The sequence below is a fragment of the Rana temporaria genome, chromosome 1 (genome assembly GCF_905171775.1).
Source record: "Rana temporaria chromosome 1, aRanTem1.1, whole genome shotgun sequence".
In the NCBI taxonomy this organism is placed as follows: domain Eukaryota; kingdom Metazoa; phylum Chordata; class Amphibia; order Anura; family Ranidae; genus Rana; species Rana temporaria.
The window spans coordinates 231,588,573-231,611,143 of record NC_053489.1 but is presented as its reverse complement, the minus strand read 5'-3'; the positions used below and the strand labels follow the sequence as shown (position 1 = coordinate 231,611,143).

General features: G+C 42.2%; 1 protein-coding gene across 3 annotated transcripts in view; it reads left to right on the top strand.

Annotated features, from left to right (window-relative positions):
* Positions 1–22,571, top strand: part of KIAA1671 (KIAA1671 ortholog) — a 222,966-nt gene that overhangs the window by 99,579 nt on the left and 100,816 nt on the right. Inside the window, exon 1 of one of the 3 annotated variants that reach the window (XM_040351431.1) lies at positions 386–552. The exons of the other annotated variants lie outside the window; for them this stretch is intronic. Coding sequence (XP_040207365.1) covers positions 502–552 — 51 coding nt within the window. The 5' untranslated portion in view covers positions 386–501. Of the gene's footprint in view, positions 1–385; positions 553–22,571 lie in introns of those variants that run through there. 3 annotated transcript variants of the gene reach the window in all.

Here is a 22,571-nt window from a genome sequence, read left to right as displayed (position 1 = left end):
GTAGTGAATGGCATGTTCTTCTGTAAGTGATACATTGTGTTTGTGTGTACTGTATAATAGAAGCTGCCAGGTCTGTCTGCTTAACTTTAACTGGGCTTTGATTTCTTTCTGTACAGCAAATGATATATTAAATTATTTTATTTTTTTACACTGTCATGCTTTTCCAGTAATTGTAAGAGTTAGGCATGCCAGACATTTGGCAATTTCTGTGAAGGCAGCAGGCTGACTATGCTTTACTCATCCCACATAATGATTTTGCTTCATTTGTAATACATAAAGTGAGCAGCTTCTTATGCACATTACAGATACAATTTCTTAGGTCAGTGGTCTGATAGATAGCGAGGTGTGTGTCACATGACCGGCTTGTCTCCAACACGATGCTGTGCTGCTGAAAGAGGAAGTGTCTGTGCTGTGCTGGAGAATCTCTAAATTATAGATGTTACATCGAGAACTTCTGAAGCTTGTACAACAATGACCTGTCCTGTCTAATGCGTTAAGATCATGGACTATTACTACCTTCCGCAAGTTTTCAAGTGTCTCCAGGCCTCCTGGGTAAGATGGCGTGCAAAGTACTTTGTTTTTTTTATACTTTTGCTACACTAATTGCTCTCATTGGATTATGAATTCATTTGTAATCGACATTAATGTAATTTAATATATGTGACTTTTTCTAGGAACTGCATTGTTAATGTATTGTAGGTTATTGTTATGGCGCTTCTAAATAATTATGATGGTTCTTGTTGAAACAAACTATTTTTCAATGAAGACCTTTTTGCCTAAAGTGAACGTGTTCAATAATAAAAAAATGTTATATATGTATTATAATTTTTTTTTATATGAGAGAGAGAAGGATCCAAAACTATACTTATACTTTTTCTAACTATTCTAATTTTATAATTATACTATTCTAACATTTTCATATTTTTTTTTTTTTTTTTAGCTTTTAATAGATTTAAAGTGGTTCTAAAGGCTCAAGGTTTTTTTTTTTGTTTACCTTCATGGATTCTATCCATGAAGGTAAAAAAACACCTCTTTGCTGCAGCCCCCCTTGAATACTTACCTGTGCCCCACCTCGATCCAACGATGTGCACAAGAGCAAAAAACAGAAGGTGCAATCAGCGCGAAAAAATTCAAATAAACCCTTCATTAATATTCAAGCTGTACACTACAGAATAACACAAAATGTGCACACGAGCCCCAGCTCTCCAGGGGAGTCTCCCGCAACAGGATCACGCTGCTGCCAATAACAGCCAATCAGGAGAGAGAGAAGGCGGGGCAAAGCCATGGTTCGGGAATGAGCCTGCTTGGGTGCTCCCTCCTTGCAAGCTGCTCACTCTGGGGGCACTCGGCAGGGGCAGTGAGGGTCCCGAGAAGAGGAGGGTCGTGGCTGCTCTGTGCAAAACCACTAAATGGCGCTGGAGAGTGACTTGTTTTGTTATTTTAAAAAAATATTTTATTATCACTTGAGGGAAGAATTGGAACCCGCGTCAGGTTTTTAATGCTTTTTGTGTTCCTTTTTTTTTTTAAATATAACAAAACAGGACAATGGAAACATGATGTTAACAAAAGCCAGCCAATGCAAGATACTATAGGTGTCAACCCACTAATACCCCCAGCAAGATCATTTCCCCCAACATATTTTGTTTTCCTTCTGAGAAATTCACCCCCCCTTGATTGTCCTGGTGGCCAATGTCACTGGGACGAAAGATGATGGGAAATTCTAAAATTTGGCAGTTGTCACCATAACAATAGGTGAAGGGGAATCTTTTAATGAGGACACCTGTTCGGGTGAAGGCTGTCTAAGAGGGGAATTCCTCTTGCTATATAGAGATTTGTTCTCATTTTCTATTGTCAGAAAGTTAGGGACTTCACCCTTGTGTGACACGACGAAAAAAAAAATTGTTGTGCATTTTAAAGAATAGGGTTTTTTAATTAAAATAAAAAAGAGGTTATGCTTACCTGAAAGCTGTGTGCTAAGGGTGCACCCGTGCAGGTACACTCCCAAGTCCATAGATACACACAGTGTGATTCGTCCATGCCCCCCTGCTCCCTCCTCCCTAGGATATGACTGACGGGGGCAGCAGCCTATGCCTCCCACTGCTCTCAGTGTCTCCTTTGAGACCAGAAAGAGAGAGCAGTGATACTGCAGCCAGGACATCACTGGAGTGGAGGGGAAGTCAGATAAGTGTTTAGATGGAAAAATCTGTTGCACTTTCCCTTTTACGTTTCCAACCTGTGCTGTCAAAAAAACATCACCGTGAATAATGCAAAGACAATAAAAGAAACATACAATCATGTGAGAAAAGAAGTCCAATAAGCATATGTCAAGTGTTTAAAGATTTTTTTGGGGGGGACACAGCAATTAGTGGGGTGTTTTTTTTACCTTTAAAGCGGTGTTGAACCCAAAGCATAAATATTGCAGCTTGCCAGTCATTAGATGTGGTGGCTACATTTTTTTTATTTTTTAGGCTTTTTTTTTTTTCTCCTATTTTTATCTGGGGATCTGGCCAGTAACGCACCACCTGTATTGCAGTGCCCCCACTCAGTATAGAGGAGCACAGGGGGCACCCTGGACGGCGGCATTATCGATTTGGGGGGTGGGGGAGTGTAAGGCCCCATACACACGATAGAATCCATCCGCTGAAAAATCCCAGCAAATGGGTTTCAGCGGATAGATCCTATGGTGTGTACACGCCAGCGGATCTGTTTACGCGGATATTTCTCCCCTGGGATGGATTCCAGCAGATCGAATATTTGCTGACATGCTAAATCTATCTGCTGGAATCCATCCCAACGGATGGATCCGCTGGTCTGTATAGACTCACCGGATCCATCCGTCCGAAGGGATCCCCCGCATGCGTCGTAATGATTCGACGCATGCGTGGAATTCCTTATATGACAGCGTCGCGCACGACGCTGCGTCATAATCGCGGCGACGGCGCGACACGTCATCGCCAGAGGATTTCGGCGCGGATTTCAATGTGATGGTGAGTACACTCCATCGCATTAAAATCTGCTGAAGTCCTCGAGAGGATTTATCCGCGGAAACGGTCCGCTGGACCGTATTCGCGGATAAATCCACTCGTGTGTATGGGGCCTTAGATATACTAGAAAATGTAGATACGCTAACAAATTAGCCAATTTCTGGCTAATACTTTAAGCAGTTGCAGCAAGCCCCTTTTTCCTTTTAGGATACAGGTTTTACATAAATAAATAAAATCTGATCGTTATAAGCACGCCTGCTGGTGTTAAATGGTTTGTCTCATCTGTGTAACTGATACATTCTGCTAGAGAGCTTGTTCTTTTGAAAAACAGGCTTACTGGCTGGATCACCAGATGAACATAAAATAAAGTAAATGAATGCAGCCATCACATCTAAGAATTGGTAAGCTGCAATACACTAAATGGTTGCTTTTGAGTGCATAACCACTTTAATGCAGGGAATGCATTGGGTAAAAAACAAACAAAAAAAAAAGACTTAGAAGCACTTTAACCCTTTCTTATTCTACCAAAAAAAAGTTGGCTATACATACTTAAACTTTATATTCTAACCTGCAATAGCTTAGTAACACCTCCTATTTGAATGGTGTTCATTGTCTGACGTAGGTGGATACTACCACTCCTGTGCGTTGTGTTTGTACTGGATCAGTTGAAGCTACAATGCTGACAGCTGTCATCTCTGGCATTTCTTACTGTTAACGTAAATTCAGTTTGTCTTCACTAGCTATAATCCTTCAAAATAGGTCTTGCAGTTAAAATGTACTATATCTCCTAAATATCTCCAACTCAAGTAAAGTAAAAGAAATGCGTACGAAGTGACCGGGCTCGTATGCCTCGAAAACAAGAGTGGGCTGAGCGATTAACAGGGTGGTGTTCCCTCTGCTGCTTCTGATAAGGGCCCTCTCACTAGGTCATGTTTGAGCCATCACATTCCTTAGGACATTGAAAAGTGCAAGCATCCTGTTCCCTTCCTACATCTTGATTTGAGTCTAAATATTACGGAACTTGGACTGTCTCCACCCCCTGAAACTATTCTGGAAGTATAATACCATTTGTTTTACATATCCTTTGCTAAGAAACATTCACAAAATACTTCCCAAGAGGTCAGTCTAAAGAGGTCATTTTAAATAAGCACTTGTGTAGTTGCACGGTTTTTCTTCTCCCCATCCTGCAGTTCATTTGGGCAAAAATGTAAACAGAATCATGGATACATTAACTAGGTATTGTTACCTATTCAGAACTTGAACAGCTTGATGACAATGGCAGATTTATATTGAATAAACATTTAGAGCGATTTATAATTTCATTTAAAAAAATTGAATAATACGTATTTGACTGCATTTAAAATGCAGGTCAGGTGATGGTAACCATTGTGGTGATTGGGGGTATTTTAGCTCATTAGTAGCGCCAAACAGTGAGTTTACTCCATGCAAAAGCCTGTTTTTAGGGCTTTTTCTGCCCACTTTAATTGAAAACAAAGTAAAAGTTCACCAATGTGATAACCAAACAGTACTCAGTCTCGTGGCTCTTCTTTGCAGTTTCACTACGTAGGCCTCTTGCCTTGGTGCTCCAGACCGTCAAACACACAGTCCTAGTGCTTGCACACAAAACGCAGAACCTTTCTCAGCTCTGACTGATTATCCTGCAGCTCCTTGCTGCTTACATCCTCACAGGTTCAGCCTTTCACTGCCCCAACGTGGACCGTATGGAGCAATGTGCTCCTCGCATCTCCTTTTCACAGACTAACCCCCTCGGGAGGATGGGGCCACTCACCTCTTATTCTGGCTATAACATATGCCCAGCACACACCTAATTTCTGCAAAACCTGGCCCAAACTGCCAAAATAAAGAGTGGCATGGGCTCCCTTCTCTACACCATATATATCTTGTAAGGTAGGGTGACCAGACATCCCCGGTTTCTGGGGACAGTCCCCAGATTGAGGAGAATGTCCCTGGACCAAGTCTGTCCCCGGTTTTGTCCCCGGATTGGATTTGAACAGGGGCTGGGGCAATTTCAAAGACAGTCAGTGCAGCATTAAAAACACAATTCTGAATTGCACACCCCCGCTCTGCCGCTCCTACTAGCTTAGAGGGGTGTATTTTTTTCCATTATCTGTGCCCCTTTCTGATGATCATGTGCTGGTCAGAGCGGAGGAAATATTTCTTCAGTTTCGGGTGCATGCCCATTCAGCTCCGCTTGCACGTTCTTCTGCCTTGGCTTAAGTCCCGGCCAGCCACCTGCCTGCTTATCTCCTTGCCTTCCCTGGTGGAGGGATCTTCCTCCACTCCCCACCCAGTAGTAGCCGGGGCCCAGAGAGTAATGCCGCGTACACACAACCGTTTTTCATGACGTAAAAAATTAAATTTTTCTCGACGTGAAAAATGGCCATTAAAAATTTAGAACATGATCTATTTTTTCTCGTCCTTTTTCACGTCGTGAAAAACGTTTGTGTGTAGGCTTTGAAGATGGGGGGAAAAAACGCGCATTCTCAGAAGCAAGTTATTGGAAGGGAGATTTGCATAATCAGCCCAAAGGGTGGCGCCAATCGAATGGAACTTCCCTTTTATTGTGCCGTTGTACGTGTTGTACGTCACCGCGCTGTGCTCAAACATTTTTTTTTCACGATTGTGTGTATGCAAGGCAGGCTTGACAAGAATCACGTCGAGAAAAACGTTTTTTTTTTTTTTCATGACATGAAAAATAGTCGTGTGTACGTGGCTTAAGACTTGACAGGCTGTGAGGAGGGCGACAGCGGGCAGAGAGTCGCTGATTGCCATCATTACTAGTAAAAAAAAATATGTCCCTGGATTTCATTTTAAAAATCTCGTCACCTTATTGTAAGGATGAGCTCAGGCATGTTTGCTAACTGCACACGCAGAGCCCTCCAGGAAGTTGGCACTGCAGAGCGCTTATTACAGGCAGTGAGACATTTTCCCGATCCGCTGCTGCAGAGATCGGGAAATGTCTCATTGCCTGTGATTGGCAATGTGCAGTGCCGACTTCCTGGCGGGCTCTGTACGTGTGGTTGCGAACACACCTAAGCTCATCCTTAATAACTTATTTTAACATAATGATGCATGTACACGCGGGCAGGAGATGTTGTAGCCATGCCTCAATAATAATAATAGATCTGCAATGCAAGCAGCCGCCATTTTCCATGTGTTGTTTTTTTTTTAAACACACTTTATTTTCTTCATTATAGATTTTTAGACCGATATGAATAAAAGTGAAGATTTAGATCATACTGGGTTTGGTGCATGGGTATAGCGCACCCCTGCTGCTGATTCTCGCGTAAAGACCAATCTTACAGTATAAGGCTCCATGCACACTGGAAGCTTAAAAAAACTATAAAAAAACGCCAGTAGCTTTGCAGGGAGCCTTTCAACGTTTTTTAGTGTTTTTGCAATATCATTTTTTAGCGTTTTTCAGTGTAGCTAATGTTAATGGGTAAAAAAACGTTTTTCAGTGTTTATTAGCGTTTATCTGCGTTTTTTGTGTTTTTTAGCGTTTTTTCCCGCCGAAAAAACTGCACTTTTAACGCAAATTTCTGGCGTTCAGAAAAAAGCCCATAAACTCCACTGCTCATTAACACTAAAAAACTTCCAGGTGTGCATGGACACATAGGCTAACATAGAGTGCAGTTTATAGGCTTTAAAAAAAAGAAAGCCAAAGCGCCAATAAACTACACTTAATCAGCTTCAGTGTGCATGGAGCCTAAGTATACATAAGGTTGTTTTTTGTTTTTGATTTGAATGGTAACCATATGAAAGACCACTAGGTGGCACAACATTGTTAGGAAACGGTGCTTTATTGAACAGCTTGCAGGACCAATGCTCGACACTTCTGTTTTAAAGCGCTGCAAACATTCATATCTATTTCTACAAAGAGTCTTTTATTACGTTCATGTAACAATTCTACAAAACAAATATTATTAAATATTCATGCTGCAATACATTGAATCAATGAAATAAGATACAAGACGTGCACAATAATAATGGTAGGCAGAAGTTTACACTGAATATGCAAGACAACCACTGGCACTTGGGTTTATGCAGCTGAAGCAAAAGGCAATATGGAGATTCTATGAATTATATATAAGATATCTGCTTGTAGTGCATCCTGGTCTGCTTTCAGTTTTTGGCTTATTGCAGCGCTTACATGAAATGAACATTTAATGAGACTTTTACAGGTCTGCTGTATTTTTTTGTTATTTTAGTACGACAAAGGGGGGGGGGGGGGCTCGGTATGCTACTTTTTGCTGTCTTATTCCTAAATGTTAAGGTTAGTTCTCCATATAGGGATTGCATTGTTTATATAGGGCAGTGGTCATCAACCCTGTCCTCCCAGGTCCCACTAACAGGCCAGGTTTTCAAGATAACTGAAATACATCACAGGTGATATCATTTGCTCCTCAGTGATTGCAGTATTCTAGTCTGCATCTCCCCAAGGTAATACATAAAACCTGGCCTGTTTGTGGGCCCCAAGGACAGGGTTGATGACCACTGATATAGGGTTAGCAGACTGAGAGATGTACATTGTGAGAAGGAGCAGTAGAGTGCAATCATGTATGGTACAGAAAAGCAATGTAGAGCTTTCTCGTGTAATTTTACATGTATTGCTGCCTTTCTGTGCTGTATAATTGGAAAATACATAGAGAAACACACATGTTACTAAAATTATTTACATCAATTGGTTTATTTTGTATGTGTAGTGCCTGGTTACTTTAGGTACTGGTGCTATTTAAATTTAGAGGGAGATCAGAGTGTAGTTAAACTCTGATCCAAATTGTTATGTGCAAAACAGGGTCTCTGTCTCAGCTTGGCTGTGCTGTGGGCTTATTCTATTGTGCTGGGGTGTCTTTCCTACCCCTGTGCAGTAGGTGGCAGCAGTGGAGTCAAGGTTTGGGTGCTCTTCCCCAGCAGCCAATCAGGAGGGTTTAGCCTCGCTGTGCATGCTGGGGGAGGATATTTATGGGGCAGACGCCATTGGTTCTGGGTTCTCCTTCGTCCACTGTGGCACCCACCTTTAGGTTGGCCACATCACTGCACCCTGGCGTTATGGCCTACCGGGGCGTGCGTGCATGCCACGTGGTGTTCCTGGTTCTGGGGCCACATTGGCCTGGAACATTTAAGCAGCGACGGGGACCCAGAGAGCGACTGGGTTCCCACTTTTGAGGATCCGAAGCGGTAGTGCTGTTCGGTGCGGAGTCCGTCTGAGGAGTGCCATTGAGAGGCTGGTGGTCAAAAAGGGCCTCGACAAACCACTGGGGGGAATAAGGTAGCTGGACACTGAAGGATTGATCACCTGTCAGTCGGTACCTGGGCGACAAATTGAAGGAGATCCAGGTGTAATTCACCTAAGGAGGATCTCCTCCGTAACTACAACCAGAGAGGGCCTCCGGCAGAAGTGTCTCCCTGACGTTCACCAAGGAGGGTCTGTGGCAGAGACTTATCCTACAATTGTCCAAATGATACTCCGGCTTCCAGGTCAGTGAGAGAGGCCTGTCCGGGTACACTAAACCCACTCAGGCAGGAATGGCGCAGAGAAGTGTTATGCTTGGGAGCAGGACTGTTTCCTATCATTACGCCTGAATTTGCTATTCTCCTTTCTTTCTTCAACTTTACTTTCCTCACCACAAGTTTTATTGTTTTTACCCAGCTGGGTAATAAAGAGCACCTGTTTTTGGACATTCCTTTACTTCTACTAAATGCATCATGCACCCCTAGAAATTCGGAAGAGCTACGAGGTAAATGTGCCACCCAAAACAAACAGCAGCTACTCCAGGGGGTAGTGCTACATATGTATAGCTAAAAAGAATCCCAAAACATGAAAATTGCTATATAAAACCTTTAGGGCTCATTCACACAAGCCGCTATTACTGGCGCCTCTTTGAAAAGTGATGGGTTTGTGGTTCATCGCCAAGTGATGGGTTTTGTCGCCTTCCTACTGTCTGTTCAAAACCTCAATATTTCAACCCCCCGCCACACACACACACACACACACACACACACACACAAACGCACCCTGCGCTACATCTACTTGCGTTGCATGCAGCTGAATTGGGGTTACGGTTCAGCCACATTCTGTTGAATGGGTTGTGTTCGGCAGTGATATTGCCCACCGAATGTGACACGCGGTTAAATTTTTGCTGCACCCACAGCATGTGTACAGCCCAGAGCAGTTGCATTTGTCTTTAGATGGTTGGTCAGGGTAGCAGTAACTAGGGCTGGGGAAAAAATCGATTTGAATCGAGTTGCGAGGGCAAATCGATTCAGATTTTGACCAAATAGTTTTTTTGTTTTTTTTCCATAGGACCGGCGCTCCTCGGACTAGGCCGAAGCCGCGGCCTTGCCTAAAAATCTTGCTCGCAGCGATCCTGGAAAAAGGCCGCTTTTCCCAGGATCGCGGCGAGCTGCGGGCAGGATTCTTTAGGCGAGTCCGTGGCTTCGGACTAGTCCGCGGCCTATTCCCAGGATTGCGGCGGACTAGGCCGAAGCTGTTTCCTCGCCTAAAAACTTAGGACCGGGACGGTGTCCATCAGTAAAAAAAAAAAAACTATTCGAATCAAATTTTTTTGGGGCCAAATTGACCAGATCTAGCAGTAACAAAGTGGCTCAACCGTCTTCTTTTACAGTCCCTTGTCTGTCCTTGTGAGCGAACCCTTTGAGACTTTGTAATATTGCCTATTTGTGGCAGAGTTCCAACCCTTCGTAAGCCCCATGTCTTATTGTGTTAGACTTTATAAAGGTTCCATGATGTCACCCTCCCTCTCATGTTGCATAATTAGTCTGATTGAAAAAAGGCACAGGTCTATCCAGTTCAACCAATAGAAGGCAATAGAATGTGATGTTGTAATTGGCGGCTTAGGTCCAAGCCGTGCATCATGAGATTGGGTCTTGTGCTGCCTCATGCCTGAAAGCACCAGGGATTTTATGATGACTCTGATGGAGCAACAGACTTATGGAGGAGCCTGGTGAAGGTCAGCATAAGGTTGTCCATGGGTACGGTTTAAAAGCTACCTAAACCACAATAAATCAGTCATACTGTACATTGTTTCCATGAATGTAGTACAATCGGTATTTCAGAACAAGCATACATACATAAAAAATGTGTTAAGCAGAGCATAAATAAAACAGAGCACGCTGCTGACTCATGAGTAAAAAAAATCAAAAATGACCCTCGGAGCTTCAGCCTGGAATCCCTTTCCCAAGGTAGGAACCAGAACAACGGCATACTCTGGTTGTTTAGCAAGATTTACTCTGCTGCTCGCTCTGCAGCTGGAAAGGTATCAAATTTTGCAGCGATTAACTTACAGGAACATGTTGTCTTCTTTCTGTCTCACTTAGTTATATCTCTGCCATCAAGCCAAATTACATTTAACAGTTTGTTGCAGCTTCTGGAGATAGCTGAAGGTCATAAGTGGCTTAAAAGTTTGTAATTGGCTTTCTTGTCTCCGCTTTAGTTGTCACAGCCGTGGATATATGTCATTTCTTTCCCCTTTTGTAGGTAGTTAGGTGACTAGACCTGAAATAATAGACAGTGCACTATTATTATAATAGACGGGTAATTTGGAATATATTGCGCAAGAAACTACATGTGGGTTTGTTTCTAAAGCTTTCAAAGACAGGAGCAGCCATGTTTGTTTTGCAGCACCAATCAGTACAGAAATGTGACCCAAAAGGGATAATATGGGCTTTGGTGAATGTGTGTCTTGGAAGAAACACTAGTTTTAATGGAGTGAGCAAAACTGTTCTTTGGTGAAAATGACTGACTGATTTCATATTTACCAAAATGTTATGAAGATCAGCCCATAGCTTCCCTGAACAGCACTGCAAGGCAAATTTTAATTGACTTTCAAGGCCCAACGTGTTGTGCATTCCTGTGCAATTTATATGCAGTGCTGTTCATTTTGAATGGGCTGATGTTGCACCGCACTAAAAGTACTGCATACACTGCTTCTGGAAACCCACTGCAACCACATCGCATGGTACTTCTGTAATCTGGTGTCGCAAACTCGCTGCGCTTGCAATCTGCGTCTGAGGTGTTATTACCCACTTGACCACTGGGCACTTAAACCCCCTTCCTAACCAGATAAATTTTCAGCTTTCGGTGCTCTCACAATTTGAATAACAATTACTTGGTTATACAACATTGTACCCATATGAAATTATTGTCCTTTTTTTTCACACCAATAGAGCTTTCTTTTGGTGGTATTTGATCACTTCTGGGTTTTTTATTTTTTGCGCTATAAAAGAAAAAAGACTGAAAATTCTGTAAAAATAAATACATTTTTTTTGTTTCTGTCATATTAGCAGGTTATTTCTCACACACAGCATATGCATACCACAAATTACACCCCAAAACACATTCTGCTATTCTTCCGGAGTATGGCGATGCCACATGTGTGAGACTTTTAAGTGGTCACATACAGAGGCCCAACATGCAGGGAGTACCTTCAGGCGGTCTGGAGCACCAGGCCAATTCTGACATTTCTCTCCTACATGTAAAAATCATAATTTATTTGCTAGAAAATTACATAGAACCCCAAAACATTTTATATGCTTTTTTAGAAAAGACCCTAAAGAATACAATGGCGGCCATTATGACTTTTTATCTCGCACGGGATTTTCGCAGAAATTTTTTGAACGTGCGTTTTAAAAAAAAAAAATGTTTTGTGCTTAAAAAAAACAAAATAGTAAAGTTAGCCCAATGTTTTTGCATAATATGAAAGATGAAGTTGCGCAGAGTAAATGGATACCTAACATGTCATTCTTCAAGATTGCACATGCTCGTGGATTTTCGCCAAACTTCGCTACTTTAAAAATCCCCATAGGCGACGCTTTAATTATTTTTATTGGTTACATGTTTTTAGTTATGGAGGAGGTCTAGGGCCAAAATGATTGATCTTGCTCTAACAGTCGCAGCGATACCTCACATGTGTAGCTTGAACACCGTTTTCATATGTCGGGAATTACGTATGCATTTGCTTCTGCATGCGAGCACATGGGGACAGGGGCACTTTAAAAAAAATATATAATAATTTATTGTTCATTTTACTTTATGTTAGTTTGACACTTTTTTCCCCAAAAATACATTTTTTGATCACTTTTATTACTATTATAAGTAATGTAAACATCCCTTGTAATAGGAATATAGCATGACAGGTCCTCTTTACAGTGAGGTGTGGGGTCAATAAGACCCCACATCTCGCCTCTATGCTGGGAAGACTGGAATTTTTTTTTATACTGGCTTCGATCGTAGCAGTGAGTCTGTAAAAGCACCGGAGGGTGGCAGGAGGGGGTGGGGATCAACGTTTTGCAGGGTATTGGAGTATTGCTGCAGGGTATTGCACAAGGATGGGTGGCTAGATCTGTGACTGCTATTGTCACAGATCCAGCCCACAGCACTGCTGCTGCCTCCGCTCTCCCCCCTCTCCTCTCACACTGTACTGATCGGTACAGAGAGGGGAGGGAGGAACCGGCGTCATCACACGACGGCAGTTTGTTTACAAGTGATCGCTCCGTCATTTGACAGAGCAATCACGTGGTAAACGGCCGCTTTCAGCGATCCGTGATGCGCCGGGTCTTCTAGACCCCCCCAGGGAGCGCGCGGGAGCAGGATTCTGGGAGGACGTCCTCCCAGAGTAACTCGAACCGCGCTATAGACGTCTTTTGTCTATAGCGCGGTCGGCAAGAGGTTAATTCATGCTCGGGTCACACTCTAAACCGCCTGTGAATAGCACCGGACCGCACCGCACCACATTCCTGTTAAATTTATACGTGATTCAGTGCTGTGCAATTTGAGCTCATTCATTGTGAATGAGCTCAATTCGCACCACAGCGGGGGATCGCCAGAATGATGTTTACCTGGTACTTCAGCCTCCTGGGATACTTATGCCACGTACACACGGTCGTCTTTTGTGATGGAAAAAAAAAAACGTATTTTTTTAGCATGGGGAAAAAAAACGTTTTTCAAACTTCATTTTAAAAAACGACGTTGCCTACACACCATTGTTTTTTCAAAATGCTCTAGCAAAGAGCGGTTACGTTCAGCACGTACGGCGGCACTCTGTTCCATTCAAGCTCGCATCATAACTTGCTTCTGATCATGCACAGGTTTAAAAACGTTTGTTTGTTTTAGCCCACACACGGTCATTTTTTATGACACAAAAAAACGACGTTTTGAAAAACGACATAAAAAATTGAAGCATGTTCGAAAAAAAAAATGTTGCCGTTTTTCAGAAGACCTAAAACGATGTTTTCCCCACACACGGTCATTTTAAATGATGTTTTTAAAAATGACGTTTTTTTTCATCCCAAAAAACGACCGTGTGTACGCGGCATCAGATCACATCTAAGTGGGGGGGGGGGCATAGGTTGGGGGTAGTTGAGTACCACCTTAAAATGTAAGTTCACCTTTTCAGAAAAATGCATTTTTATATATAAAATACAAACTTTATTAATGCACAATAAAATCTTAAAACAATTTAAAATGAAAGCAAAGTAGCATCCTGCACCCTGTGTCGATTAGGGTGGTAGCCTAGATCTTATATCACAATATGGTTACTAAAGACTGACAATCAAACGCATAAATAATATAAATTATAAAGGGCTCCACCACCCATTCCCATAAAGCGAAGGAGCAGAAGGTTTAAACATAAAAATGCTCACTATAAAAAGAAGGAAAAAACAAGAACAAATAGTGCAAATACAGTATAGGGATAATGTATAAATGATGTACTCCATCAACATTGATGATTACATTCCAGATGAGCCACAGTTAGTGTATTTATGAAAACCATTGAACTAGCCTCCTTTAGAAAGATGTGCCCTTTTATAATTGTTTTCAAATTGAAATGTTTTTGTCAGTTGGTACGTTCTTAGTTCTTAGTCCTAGGTCAGGATATAGTCAACTTATTTTTGTGCAAACGCACATTCTTTATTTAGAGTAAGTAAGATGAAGCCTGTACAGGGCAGTCTCATATAAAATAATGAATGTGAAATATTTGCAGCAAACATGTTTTTTCTTTTAAAAAAAAATCATTCTTATGGATTAATGACGTAGTTTTATTCAGGGACACAGTAGTAAATGGGACTTGAAGCCATGTGGCAATGCAGGGGTTACGTGCGGTTAATACCCTCACGTAAGTGTACCTCTGAGAGATGTAGCTCAGAGGAGAGGAATTTGTCTGTGCTGAGGGAACGCCTTGCCTGTGTGCATGCTTGAATGGAATTTGTAATGTATCAAGTAAAGGACATGTCAAGGCAGGTTCCAATGAAGTAGAGATAGGACCGCTTCATACCAGGGACTCCAATCTTATAAGGATTCATATCAGGGTCACTATATACTGCTGTGTGTGTGTAACAAAAATAAAGCAGCCACAATCCTGTAGATGAGCACCTTTGTGTGCAAGGTCTCCCCATTCAGAACTGTACAGTAACAGAAAATAAATACAGTACTAGACCCCAGTTATATTGTAATAAATACAGGCATCGTCATTATCAAAACAAGGTTTACTGCATCATTAAAGCCAAGCTCCAGGCTCCATTTAAAAAAAAAAAAATACAAATGGGTAGATTCAGTAAGAGTTAGGCCGGCTTATCAGTAGATAAGCCGACCTAACTCGGAATCTACGCCAACTTATTTTTAAGCGTATGCTCAAACAGAGATATGCTTAAACATCCTATTTTGGATGGCCGCTAGGTGGCGCTTCCATTGCGGTCGGCGTAGAATATGTAAATGAGTAGATACGCCGATTCACGAATGTACGCCCGGCCGACACAGTACTTTTACGCCCTTTACGTAAGAGATAGGCCGCGTAAAGTTAGAGCTAGGCCCTATTGGAATAGTAATGTCAAGTATGGCCGCCGTTCCCGCGTCGAAATTCGAATTTTTTACGTCGTTTGCGTAAGTCGTCCGTGAATCTGGATTTACGTCCACGTCAAAATCAATAGGCCCGTGCGGCGTTCTTAGCCGCAATGCACACTGGGAAATGTGGGCGCCCCGCGAATGCGCAGTTCGCAGAAAACGTAAGGTCAAGCTCCATTAGCATACAACACGCCCCCCTCAAACACATTTGAATTAGGCGCCCTTACGCCCGCCGATTTAGGCTACGCCGCCGTAACTTAGCAGGTAAGCACATTGTGAATCATGTACTTGCCTAGCTAACTTACAGTGGCGTAGCTTAATTGCCTTAAGCTACGCCGCCACAAAGTTAGGCATAGGTACCTGAATCTACCGAAAAAACTTTTAATATTGGGACACATTTACCTGTCCACAAATGCAGCGGGGGGTCTTCACCTCCGCCCATTTGTCAATCTGCTCTCGGGTGCTGCCACCTCCACTAAGGGAAACCGGCAGTGAAGCCTTGCTGTTTCACAGATGGTTTCCTGTGAATGCGCCCAGCGGTTGGGGAAGGAGGAGGGAGGCCGAATTTCCTGACTTTACCGTGCTGAGATCAGTACCGCCTCCCCTTGAAAGGTGCCAAATGGGGCACCGAAGCGGAGGGGGAGGCAAATAAGCAGAGTTTCCCTTTTAACGAATTGGGTAAAAATTCGAAGAATATTCGGATTCACATCAGGGTTATATAAGCAAGGCCACTGGCAGAGTGTAGTTATGAACATCACCCAAGGTGAATCCAAATTTCCTTGATTATCACTGGGGGCTATGTTATTCCTTATAAAACAATGACTTTGATGTAAAATATACTTAGGTAATGTTAGTCAATTGGCAGTACCAAGGGCCACACTTATCTTTTTTTAATGCTCTAGTTTTTACCAGGCAGTAAATCTCACACGTGAGTAGTTTTTAATCAAAGCAAGTAATAGTAGGCAAAATAAAATCTGTTTGAACAACTGTAGGTGATGACGGTAGGCAGAGTAGAACTTCGGAAACATCGTTACCTGCTATTTATTTCTATCTTTCTATTATTGTGCTAACTGATGTCAACAGCGCTGATGCCTTGCTGGAATGCATTGATTCATTTAGACATAAATACAACACACTTGAGCTGACAGTACGGAATGATGTCTCCTCAAGCCTGACACAAATGTCACTGGGTTGGTGATGGTGAAAAGTCCCCTATACACAACAGTTCTGTCTGCAAACCTACCAACAAACATTTGTAATATATTTGCACCATTCATTAAATATGTATATCATAGGCTTGCCATACACATATAGATTTCTTTTGTTTAGTCTCATAAATCTGTATTTTATTTACAATAGAAACTAGAAAGCATATTAAATGTTTAAACGAAAAGAAAAAAAATAAGATCATTTTGAAATTGATGAAAGTAACACATTTAAAAAAAAATTGGGACCGGGCCATGTTTACCACGATGTAGCGTCCTCTCTTTTACCAACACTTTGTAGACATCCGGGAACTGAAGAGACCAGTTGCTGGAGTTTTGGGGAGAGGAATATTGTCCCATTCTTGCCTGATCTAGGATTCTAACTGCTCAACAGTCCTGGGTCGTCTTTGTTGTCCTTTTCATTTCAAAATGCGCCAAATATTTTCAATTGATGGAAGGTCTGGACTGTAGTCAGGCCAGTTAAACACCCGGACTCTTCTACTACAAAGCCATGCTGTTGTCATAGGCCTCGTACACACGACCGAACATGTCTGCTGAAACTGGTCCGTCGGACCAGTTTCCGCGGACATGTTCGGTCGTGTGTACGGCCGACCGGACAATTTTCCGGCGGATCGGACAGGTTTCCAGCCGACAAATGTTTCTTAGCATGCTAAGAAACATGTCCGCTGGAAGCCTGTCCGTCGGACATGTTCGGTCGTCTGTACGACTCACCGGACATGTCCGCTCGGCCCGAAAGCCCTCGCATGCGTCGAAGTGATTCGACGCATGCGTGGAAGCATTGACCTTCCAGGGTCACGCATGTCGCCGCGTCATCGTCGCGGCCACGTCACCGTGTTCGCTGTCCGCGGGACATTTGGTCTGATGGTGTGTACAGCCATCAGACCAAAATCCGCCAGCGGACATGTCCGATGAAAACGTTCTGCGGACCGTTTTCATCGGACATGTCCCGTCGTGTGTACGAGGCCATAGATGCAGTTTAGCATTGTCCTGCTGGCCTTCCCTGAAATAGACACCACCGGAATGGGAGCATATGCTTTTAGCATTGATGGTGCCTTCCCAGATGGTGCAAGCTGCTCATTCCATATTCACCAATGCACCCCCATACCATCAGAGATGTAGGATTATGAACTGAGCGCTGATAAGCTGGAAAGTCCCTCTTTTTAGTTACGAGGATGCGGCACCCATGGTTGACAAAAATGTCAAATTTCAATTTGTCTGACCACAGAACAACTTTCCAATTTGTAACATACCATTTTAAATGAGCTTTGGCCCAGAGAAGACAGTGGCATTGGTGCATCATGTCCACATATGGCTTCTATTTACCTTGCATTTTTGGATGGCACAGCGAACTTTGTTCACAGTGATCTTTGGAAGTATTCCTGAGTCCATGCAGTGATGTCCATCACAGAACCATGCCTATTTTTAATACAGTGCCGTCTGTGGTCCTGAAGATCATGGGCATCCAGTATTGCTTTTTGGCCTTGTCCTTTGCGCAAAGACTTTTCTCCAGATTCTCTAAATCTTTTGATCATTTTATGTACTGTAGACATTTATACATTTTATGGTCTTTGCAATTTTATGTTGAGAAACCTTATTCTGAAATTGTTGGACAATTTTTTAGATGCAGCTATTCACAGATTTTTGAACCTCTGTCCGTCTTTGCTTCTGAGAGAGGCTGACTCTCTAAGATGCTCTTTTTATACCCAGTCATGTTGCTAAACTGTGGCCAATCAACCTTTTTATTAGTTGCAGAATGTTCTTGCAGCTCTTCCTTGTTAGGCCCCTTTCACACTTGCGGGCCGTATGTCTGCTTTTTCATCCATCCGTGTGCGGGTGAAAAAGGGACATACATTGGTCCCTATGAGATTGCTGGTGTCAGCGGATGAACATCTCGCTGACACCCGATCTCGCCCGCCTCCGCATTCCTCCGATTCTGCAGACGGAGAAAAATCCTATTTTTCCTTCCGTCATCGGATCGGATGAACACGGACAGAAGGTCCGTGTTCATCCAATCCCCCCCCCCCTATAGGGGAGAGCGGAGAAAAGACAGGGTGGTCCCTGCACAGTGTGCGGGGACTGCCCTGTCATCCGCCGGCTCAGTGGGGATCAACGGAGCAATCCCCGCTGAGCAAGCGGAGGTTCACAGGGCGGATCATTACTGATCCGCCCCGTGTGAAAGGGCCGTTGGTACCGCTTATTTTGCCTGCTTTTTGTTGCCCTGTCGACTTTTTTGACACGTTGCTGCTATCAATTTCAAAATTCAAAATGTATTTTTTCTCTTGTGAATAAAATATGGGTTAATGAGATTTTAAAATCATTACATTCTGTTTTTTTATGTAGACCTTTCAGACGTCCCAACATTTTTTCGAATTGGGATTGTAGAATTTTTTACGAAAAATCTTGATAAAAGTCTTCTAAAAACGTTTCTATGAATTTTCCTAACATTTGAATGTCGTTTGCTTTAAGCTTTCGATTTTGGAATGAATGGATTTGACTGAATGAAAACCACATAGAAATTAATTTGTTAAGGAAAATTTTCCATCCTGCTCCTAAATATTTTCAATCACTGCAGTCAAAAATAAATGTCGATTTGACCCCACTTTATATGAACATTCTTAGAACATTTTTTTTCCAAGAATTTTCATTCGCAATTCTACCCATCTATCTTGAGCTTAACGGATTTCTTTATTCACATTAAGCAGCATGAATGGAGGAATCTCCTGCTGCGGGCTGTTGTATTCTAACAGCTGGTGATGTTAGATGCAGATGATGTTTGGATGAGACTTCCACCTAGCCTATTTTACAGACGCTGATTGAAAAAATCACCGGGGTGTTGCCGAAAGGGACTGCTAATGGACAAATTTAGTTGAAGGAATCAGGAATCGGTCCAAATTCAAAGTGTGTATGGCCAGTCATAGGCTCTGCACTTTGACCCTAATGCAAATATGCCAGTAAAGCCTGTGTGTAACAGTGGATACGGCTAGAATTGGTCACTGTGGAATGTTCAATATTTTTAGCTTCTCAAGTTATTCTCTTTCTCTTTCTCTTTTTCTCTCTCTTTTTCTCTTTCTCTTTCTCTCTCTTTTTCTCTTTCTCTTTCTTTTTCTCTTTCTCTTTCTCTTTTTCTCTTTCTCTTTTTCTCTCTCTTTTTCTCTCTCTTTTTCTTTTTCTCTTTCTCTTTCTCTTTTTCTCTTTCTCTTTTTCTCTTTCTCTTTCTCTCTTTCTCTCTTTCTCTTTCTCTTTTTCTCTTTCTCTTTCTCTCTTTCTCTCTTTCTCTCTTTTTCTCTTTCTCTTTCTCTTTCTCTTTCTCTCTCTCTCTCTCTCTGCCTTATCTAAATATTCCAGCAATGCATGCAAGTGTTCTCTTTTATGCATGATACAGCCAAGCATCGTGTGGGGTATTGACAGCCAGATGCAAATTGCAGCTGGTGACAGTGTTGGCCAGTGGAAGGACTTAAGAGATCAATAGGCACTGGGCAGTTGCACCAGGAGAAGTCATTCACTGTCTTCACTTATGGTGGGTAGGGTGAGATAATGTATTGTAGTATAGGGAGGCTTTGAACAGTGTCTCCTTATGACATGCTGCATTTAGACATACTGTAAAGGATGAACCATAAGTATTTCACACATTTTGTAAATATATTGTTTTCAATTTAAATGACCAGTCTTTAAAGGGGTTGTAAAGGTAAACATTTTTTTCCTAAATAGCTTCCTTTACCTTAGTGCAGTCCTCCTTCACTTACCTCATCCTTCCATTTTGCTTTTAAATGTCCTTATTTCTTCTGAGAAATCCTCACCTCCTGTTTTTCTGTCTGTAACTCCACACAGTAATGCAAGGCTTTCTCCCTGGTGTGGAGAAAACCTCTTGAGGGGGGAGGGGGCGAGCAGGCAAGTCAGGACACTCTCTACTTTGCAGATAGAGCAAGGAGCTGTGTGTTAGTGGGCGTCCTGACCCTCCTGCTCGCCCCCTCAAGAGGCTTTCTCCACACCAGGGAGAAAGCCTTGCATTACTGTGTGGAGTTACAGACAGAAAAACAGGAGGTGAGGATTTCTCAGAAGAAATAAGGACATTTAAAAGCAAAATCGAAGGATGAGGTAAGTGAAGGAGGACTGCACTAAGGTGAAGCGTTTTTACAGCGTTTTAGCGTTAAAAATAGCGCTATTAAAACGCTCTCCATGCATCTCAATTGGCCCTTTCACACCGAGTCCTGCAAGCAGCATCTTTGGGGCAGCTTTTGGGCGCTGAAAAAAAAACGCTCCAAAAACGCCCCTCTCTAGTGAAATGAATTGAAAGCGTTGTAAAAACTCCTTGCCCTTTCACACTGAGGCACTGCAAAAAACGCCCTAAAACGTTAGGGTCTTAGCAGTGCTTTGCCAGCATTTTTCGGGCACTGGCAGTGTGAAAGGGCTCTGAAAGCACTCGGGCTTTCACATTGGGATTGCAGATGAGGCTTCTTTTAGGCGCTTTAGATGCTTTTTTTTAACGCCAAAATGCTTGAATAACGCCCGAAAAATGCCCCAGTGTGAAGGGGGCCTTAGTGACTTCATGCATGTGTTAGATCAAAGAGCGAGGACGCGCTCCATGAAGGTCCCACTGGCAAGTTTATAGGTCACCTCCATGATTAAGCCCTAGAAGGGGGCGAAGCATGTTAGAGGGGCATGGCCTGTGTCAATAGCCAGCTATACACTTACAAGCGAGATACTCTTGGAGTGTAGCCTCATTTTTCAATATGCATTGAGCTAGATGAGTTCTTGTGGCCTCCACCTGGAACAGTAGATTTCCCAAGAGACTGTTTTAAAAGCTTGGAGCGGTGCAGTTTTTTTTTTTTTTTGGGGGGGGGGGGGGGGGGGGCGGTTTCTTGCATGTTGTGTTCTAATATTTTATATAGTTTAATTTGGGCAAATATTTTGTGACAGTGTTTTGAATAACAAAAATAGGAACTAGTATTGGAAATCTAATACGTCTGCTTTCAATCTCTTGTTGATTCTGTTAGTACACGCAGTGCAGTCAGATAATTGATACAGCAGCTGTATACTGACATGTTACCATGAGAAATTGTTGACTACTCAAATTACCGATTTTTAAAGCTAGATTAAAATAAAAATAAAAAAACAACAAGAAAATGTAATGAAATATTGTAAAGGGAAGCACTCACATTGCCACATACTTGTGTTTGTGTGTGTGTGTGTATTTAGGAAAGTCCGACCTTTTTTGGTGTCTCTTGTAGTACCAATTTTTTTTGTTCCCAACAAGAAAATGTAGTTTTGCTTTAAAGTGGACCTTCGATTGTGTTCTCACTAAAAAAGTAATTCTGTAAATAATATTTTGTTCATCTTTATAATGAGATTTACAATAATAAGTGTAGCAGCCGCAGCTGAGTAACCCGTGATGCATAGAAAGTGATGCCTTCGTGATCCCTAATTCACTCGCAGCCTTTGTGTTTTTTGTGTGGCTGATGGGCGCAACTTATTTTTTGCCTAAGAAGTGACAGATTCGAGTATCACTTGTAACTAGGTAGTGAATAGGTTACCAAACAAATAGAAAATACAAAAAAAATGATTGCCTCCTCATTTTGCAGAATGTTCTGTAGTCTGGCTATTTTCAGTTTGGATATTGGGGAACTTTGTATATCTGTAGGCTTCCGCCTAACTCTTGAGTTTAATAGCGGGAAGAATCTGCCGTCTTGGATAGATTTTCTCTGCCCTTTTGCATTGTTTTCCAATATGACAGTCCAGCACCTGCAGGACTGAGTCTTTCCATAGGCACCAGCATGCATGGTCACCTCAATTCAGACACGCATGTTTATACAACAGTCATTTGTAGGAATGATTGTTTGACAGCTCTATCCTACGTGACCAGACAAGTCACGGCCTTTCCTCTGTAGATACCTTTTACATAGAATGGGTAGTTTTTTTTCTTGCAATCTAAATAATGCCTGTTAAATCGGTGGTTTTATTGGTCCAAACTCAATATATTGCAAAAGTGGTTTATCCCTGAAAAATACATGTGTGTAATTTTCAGACGTGTACTCTATGCTCATAAGAAATTATTTTATTGAAGGAAAGAATATCATGTGCAGATATGTTTTTTCCATTATCTGGTAGCTGTACATGTACTGTATACCTGTACTCAAGATTGTGTTTCTTTCAGGATCCTCTGTATGGTCACCACCTGATCAGTACAACAGGTTAATGCTTTGGCTGCATTCCATGTTACCTTGTTGGCAGTAACTAGGTGTGTAACCTCGTAAGTTTTGTTAAACATTAGGAGCTTTGTAGACACTGAAAGCTGTAAATCAAGATGCAATGTCTTTTAGGTCAGCCCTTCTAAGCCATGATTTTCTGATGACATTTTAATAAATGAAACCTTTTTGTAGCAGCCCTGAGTATCTTTTCATCTGGTGAACTGTGGACATATTTCTATTCCAGATATACTAGATAACATGACCTGGGAGGAAGTTTCAACTGCTATTTTTT